The sequence below is a fragment of the Osmerus eperlanus genome, chromosome 10, assembly GCF_963692335.1.
Source record: "Osmerus eperlanus chromosome 10, fOsmEpe2.1, whole genome shotgun sequence".
NCBI lineage: Eukaryota > Metazoa > Chordata > Actinopteri > Osmeriformes > Osmeridae > Osmerus > Osmerus eperlanus.
This window is the reverse complement of record NC_085027.1, coordinates 16,771,541-16,778,557: the sequence shown is the minus strand read 5'-3', so window position 1 is coordinate 16,778,557 and position 7,017 is coordinate 16,771,541. Positions and strand designations below refer to the sequence as shown.

The following is a 7,017-nucleotide window of genomic DNA, read 5'->3' as shown; positions in this document are numbered from 1 at the left end:
CTGAGCTCTGAGTCTAGAGACTGTTTGAGCTGTCTACCAACATCACTTTAACTGCTGACAGGTTTAGAACACAAGCATGGCACACACAAAAACACACACAAAAACTGGATTCAGAGTATTGTTCACTGTATTTTTTTACATTAGGTCCTCAGTCTTTACAGAAAAATGGATTGGGTAAGATATTGTGGACCATTTGTTTACATTACAGGCGGTTGACAGAATAATGAATACACCATGCCTAATTAGAGAAATTTGGTTTTGAATTAGACAGTAGGATATGTAAACCAAAAAAAAGTGTGGACTTTTGGTCCACAACAACTGGTTTGATGCACTGTGGTGTAAGAAGCATGGATGTATCTTCTGTTGAATACACCTGATTGCCCTTATTCAAAGTCTATTCATGTTTGAGCTGAGCTGTTTATCATCATTATCATTACAGATGTTTACTTAGTCATGTTGGACTGCCTTGTAGTTATTCTCCATCTCTCTCTCTTTCTGCCCAGGCCAGGGAACCCAAGAGAGGACTGTCTTAGGTGGCTCTGCCACCCACCTTCTCCCAGGTCGAGAGCTGTGTCCTGGGGCCTGTCTCCATGACCGCCCTGCTGGCTAACCTCAGTCTCCCCGGGACTCTGTTGGGCCTGACAGAGACCGATAGCACCCCCAACCTAACAGGGCCTGTAGAGTTACCACAAACAGTGGGGAGAGGCGAGCTAGGGGGCTCACTAGCCCCTCTCTGTACCTTCTGCTGCTGCGGTCTCCTGAATCGCACCCTAGCAGTTGTCTTCATGGTCAGTCTGGCCTTTGCCATAGTGGTGGGGAATGTGGTCACACTCACGGTCTTCATGCAAACAAGACAGTCCCGGACACCACAAGGATACCTAAAAGGTACAGTTGGTAGTGAAACTTGGTGATGCACTCATTCCCACTCATAACTCAGTTATTAGGAGTTAGGGGACAATCTGTAGAGTTTACCTGACTCAGTTCTTCAAGGTTCCTTTTGTTCATGAAAAATTGTGTTACTTCTTTTGTGTCTTTGTCTAGCTTGTAGATCAGCATCAAATGTTCTCCATCATGGTGGTTTCAGGCCATCATAGAACTGGGATTTGTTTTTAACTTTGGAACATTGTAGTCACGTTATTTTGCAATGTTTGCACATACAGATGTTTTCTTTGATCTTTCACAATCTAAATCCTTGTTCAGCAACATTCCTCCACGATGAACAACTGTAGGGGAATTTTTTTTGCAAACTCTTCATTCACTGAATTAATTAAATGTTTTGAGTATAATATGCAGGAGTATTTGTTGTTAAAAGCATAGATAAATCAATAGGCTGTTAATGAGTCACAAATGGTGTTCTGGCTCAATCAAAGACTCATTTGTCCACATTCCATAAACACAGATAACCCTGCAAAACCCCCAGCTTCTCTTGTTCATAATATTTACATAGAAAACACTAAACTCACAACCAAACTGTGTTTGCACTGTATACCCTAGGTCAGTTGCATCTGAAAAATGGTGCCTCAATGTATGTGTGTCTCAATGTATATGTCATTTCTTATGAGAGCCCTGAAAGGATTCCAGGGCAGCGTTTGTGTGTGTTTATCTGTGTGTGACTCTCTTGTCACCCTTGTCCTTCCCACAGTATCTCTGGCCATAGCCGACATGATGGTGGGAGTCCTGGTGGTTCCTTTCTCTGTCTACACAGAGATCTCCCTGATGGTGACCAGCAGCCCACCAATCTGGTACCAGGGGGGGTCCACCCCTTCCTCGCCCTTGTCTCTGGGTGGACTGACTGCACCCTGGCAGCCCTGTATGCTTATTGGCCCAGTGTTTGCTGGCTGTACGTTTGTCTCCATCAGCACCATCTTCCTGATGACAGTAGAACGCTGCATTGCAATCCTCCGCCCCCTCCACAAGGACGCCCTGGTGACCAGGCGTCGCACCCTGCTCCTCATCCTCCTCTCCTGGGCCGGCTCCTTCATGCTGGCCATGGCCCCCCTCATTCTCAGCAACAACTTCACCCTGGAGTACAACGAATGCAGCCGCATGTGTAACTATGCCCCCCTGTTGTTGGGAGGGGAACTACCGCCGGATGCCAACATCTTATTACTGTTTCCAGCCTTTGATTTCATCCTGCTGGGGGTAACACTGGCCGTCAACATCCTCTCCTTCACCAGCATTCGCCGGTATACCCACAAACGCAAACTCCTGTCAGAGGGAAGTCTAGGGGGAGATGGGGGAGGAGGAAGCGGGGGAGGGTGCCCCCACAGACCCTCTTTCTCGGACATCAAGGCGGCCAAGACCATCGGCATCCTGACCTTTGCCTTCACAGCGTCGTTTTCTCCAATCGCTGTGTTTGTGCTGGGGAATGTGGTGGGCTACATCTGGTGTAACTTCTCTTTCTTTGCCTTCTGGATTCTGACCGGGAACAGCTGCTGCAATGTCATCATCTACAGCGTCAGGGACCAGCGTTTTAGGAAGGGCGTCACACTGCTCTTCCAGAGAGACCACTCGCCTCCGCACGGTGAGAAGAACTGAGGGGAGAACAGGGCATTTACACAGCCTCTTCCCACACTTCTCCATCACACCCCTCCACCCTTGCACCTCTTATGCTCCCTAGAGATGAGTGGGATGGCGAGACTATCCCCACACCTCCCTCTTCGGAGAGGGAGAATGATCAGGGACCAAGCTACAGTTAGCATCCGCACACCTCCACCCCAGCCAGCATTACTGCCACTGCTGCTGTAACACCAGCCAAGCCCTTCCTTCACTCCCTTGACTCAGACCTGACCCATTTGCCCATCCCCCCTTCCATGTCCCTCCATCCTCTTTGCCCCTTCCAAGTCATTTAAAATCTAGTCATTGAACTGTGAGGCAAATTGCATACTGTAATTATCTTACAGCCAGTGACTGTGTATTCTGAGCAAGGTACTAGACCCTGCTCTTGGGCTTTACTTTGAAGAGGGCTTCTTCAGGCATTTCACTTCAGGGACCAACAACCGAACACTCAGACTCAGTCTTTACACTGTGTCTGACTCATTCATATTTGGAGAAATAGATGTCTGTGACACAAAGGGTGTTTGACATGATGGTTAGAAGCCATTAAAAGTCTTATGTACACAACTGTGCAAAATGGCAATCTTGTTTGAGTAAGGCAAACATGCTACATGCAGTAGTGTGCAGACCATTCAATTGTCACATAACAAATATTGCAGTTTGCATGGACTTCTATTTTGTATTCAGTAGCTTGGGTAATTTAGTTGTTTAGAGAATAAATCGTACTTAATTCTCTAACTCAACTGACTGGAGACCGGTGTGTTTGTGAGAACATGCACTTTATCATGGTGGGTGAGTTATATGTAAAAGCTTTTTTTTTCCCTTTAATTAATTAATTAAATTTTGCACACTTTTTGGATTGACTGCTTTTTATTTTTGCATCTGAATCTATTTTTATTGAATCAACCTTTAATTAGAGGAGAAATTGTGTATATATTCAGACATTTATGCTAAATTAAGGAAAAACAGAAAGACACAAAGAGAGAGGAAATCACCAAATTGTAGAAGCTGTGTGTTTTGTTCTGACTGACAGTTACTAAGTAAGACAAAACCTATCTGTATCTAATACAAGTCAATCTCAGTTAGTTATATTCATATTGTGTCAAAAAGGGGCTACATTAAAATCACCTTCTTATAAAAGAATAACCGTTACTACAGTTAATTTTACAGTGCAGTGAGTGATTTGCACACTTAATCACTTTGTAGATACAAAGAGTAATACATTCCAGGTTCTACTGTTGTTTTACTATGTGATTTTATAAACTGCCACTATCTACAGTATCAGGGAAGAACACATGACACATTGATCACTTATTCAGAATATTTCTAGAAACACAAACTAATGCAAATGACTGAATATGAAAAGTGGCAGTCAAATTTGAATATATCTATTCGTTTGGTATTTATTATTGAAACTATACTTGTTATGAATAATTTAATGATTGATGCCATTACATGACAATAATTTTAAAGGATGTATTGTCATTTGTTTTACAATATAAAAATATATAATTTAGGACTTCCATCGACTTGGAGGGATTATTGTACCAAGTGCACATTGTTGCTTTGATATTGAAACACTGTACAGAGTCTTGATCAGTACTGCATTATTTATATGAAAATGACTGATTTGGTATTAAATGCATTTGGAAGCACTTCATTTGTGGGTTTAATGCTGTTTAGCCACTGAGGGTAATGTGTGTAGACAAGTCTGCTCTAATATGTACGGCCTCAACAGCAGTTATACAAGCTACAGCACTACAACTACTCTGTTCCTTCTCCTCTTTTCCTGTCCGTTTTTCATCTCTTCATCCTCCAAAAGGTTTGACTTTTGACCCTACCAGGATCAAACTTTTCCATTTCAAAGTCTGAGGGAACACAATGTTTTCTGTGATCAGTTTGGCAGAGCATGTTATAATAAGAGGTTGGAGAGAGCATTGTCTTGTCAGCTTGCCTGGAAACTGAAGAAACAAGATGATCTGGGAGCACAGGCAGTGACAAAACTTACTGCAAAAGCAACATTAAAAGCTTGTATTATAATTAACAAGAGCACAAAGCTCTGTTGCAGTGTCATCTGATAACTGCTAAATTGAATTCTATGTCACATGATAGAAATGAGATAAATTACCTATCACCATCAGTATTGCATTGCAATCATATAATGTGTGTCCATAAACTGAACACAGAAGGAAGTCATTGAGTCCACAGTAAACTGAGGAAGCCTTCCCTCTTTATGTTGGCTTCTCCATTAGTGGTGAAGATTAGGAGGATTTAATAGATAATAGATCAAGCACTGAGTAATACATTTTGTTATATATATATTATATATATAAAAGTGTTTGTATAAATATTTCAAGCAAATAACAAAATTTGATTTTGTCCTGTCAGATACATGCTTTATCTTATTTGTCTGGTTGTTGTTGGGAAAGAGGATAAGCGGGGGGGACAGAGGAAGTGATTAGGGAGGGTGTTGTTGAGAAGAGAGATATGAGGAGGGAGTGATGGATATAGTGAGACGGAAGGAGAGAGAGGATGATGTCTGATATCAGGGCCAGAAGAGGAGATATGATGAAAGCATATCCTCCAGCAATTCCAGGAAATAAATGATATGACACATGCATGTGACGTACATTTAGATACACTTGGCAATAACACAGAGAACAAATGAGAGAAAGAGAGAGAGACAGAGAGAGAGAGAGAGAGAGAGAGAGAGAGAGAGAGAGAGAGAGAGAGAGAGAGAGAGAGAGAGAGAGAGAGAGAGAGAGAGAAAGAAAGAGAGAGTGAAAAGAGACACACAGGAAGCGATATAATAAGCGAAAGACAGAGATTGGTGATGGGAGAGGTAGAATGACAAAGGAAAGACATGTAATGGCAGATAGTAAAAGAGAGAGGCTCATATACTTGTACAGAGTGATGGCCTCAGAGGCATACTCTGATCTGAAATTTTCATTACAAACTTGCTTCCTCTGACTCACTCTGAAAACAATTAGGTGGTTCACAAATTGATTTACTGTGTAACCAGAAGGACTTCTGTCAGTATGAGTTGAGTTGATCTGCAGGGCACATTTCATCAATAACAGAGTGCTACTCTGTGTTACTCCTGCTCATACTGTGGTGGGTAAACTGGTTCTCTGCTCTTTCTCCACTGAGTGTAAGCTATGAGAATGACGTATTCATTAATTTCCTGAGAGTTGGAGACAATTTGTGATAAACTACCGGGCCATACTCAGGTGCTAACATGAATCTTAAGGAAATTCTAATATGAGGGGTGTCTTAATGATGTATCTTTCTATGGGGAATTCAATTTTTTGATAGGATGAGTCTAAGCTACATTATTTTTTAATTTATTTTTTTGCCAATATTACAATTCTGAATCACTTTTATAAGATATTGAAAGATATAAGGGAAATCATTCAGATTTACAGAGCCAAATCAAATTACATTACATATCTAGTGAACTTCATGAATATTACTGGATATCATTACAAGGAACAATCCGAGGAGTTATTTACCTTTACATTGAACCAACATGGATAGTAAACTCCAATGATGAATTCAACAATTAATTGCAGATTCTTTAAGTTATTTCCTTTCAGTCTGTGCTTTGACACCCAGAGCCTAAGAAGTCTGTTTTCTGTGGTGAGCCAGCGGCTGTGGTTCACTGGTCCAATCTCCAACAGAGCCAACTTGGCAGGTAGCTTTCCATCCCTGACTGCACAGACAATCTTATAGCCATAGTGTTGATCAGTTGAGAGATCTTGAATGACCTTATCTGGCAACTTGATCAGTGGAGGGCCAACAGAGATCTGGTTGAAGTTTGGATTAATTTCCAAGTCTGTAGCAGAATCAAGGAGCTTTTTTCAAGGAACATTTTTACAAAAAAGTGTTGTCTGACATAGTAGGGCCTTCAAGGTCAATAATGAGGTGGCGCAAGAGTAGTTCACTAGTGCACACTAACCAGACCAGTTTTCTTCCAAGGTGCAGCTCCAGCTTCCTCATAACTTCAGCATGTACACCAGTGTTGTCATTTGTTGAGTCTCCTCCAATGACCAACAAGGTCTTGTCAAACCCCAGGGGCGTATCCAGGACATTATTTCTGGAGGGGGCCAGCTCTGGCCATTCTTTTATTTGGGGTGGCACTTGATTGTCAAAAACTACTACTTTAAAACTCACACACTGCATCACTCAGAGCAGTTGGTTAGCTGCTAGTCTCCATTGAAGCGCTGTCAGAATGCAGGTACGTTGGTTTGCGTCTTGCGCTGTTGATGGGGGCGTGGCCCAACATGTTGCGAATATGGGGCTTGTAACGTAAGTGACAAATGACAATATAAGACGACTTTATAAAAAAAATACTAATGCATTTTTTCAGCTTTATATCGTTTCTGTTCAGGAGGGTTTAAAAAAACCCTCAGCTTCCATCATTACATTAGTTAGGTCAATCCTCCCATCAAAGAGGAGGCA

The 7,017-nt window shown here is 42.0% G+C and overlaps 1 protein-coding gene across 1 annotated transcript; it reads left to right on the top strand.

The window, feature by feature from the left end:
• The first annotated feature begins 527 nt into the window (after positions 1–527).
• LOC134028044 (trace amine-associated receptor 8b-like) lies at positions 528–4,192 on the top strand. Its single transcript, XM_062471357.1, has 2 exons — positions 528–885; positions 1,643–4,192. The coding sequence occupies exons 1-2, from the start codon at positions 591–593 to the stop codon at positions 2,536–2,538; spliced, it is 1,191 nt and encodes a 396-aa protein (XP_062327341.1). The 5' UTR covers positions 528–590; the 3' UTR covers positions 2,539–4,192.
• Positions 4,193–7,017: the final 2,825 nt, after the last annotated feature.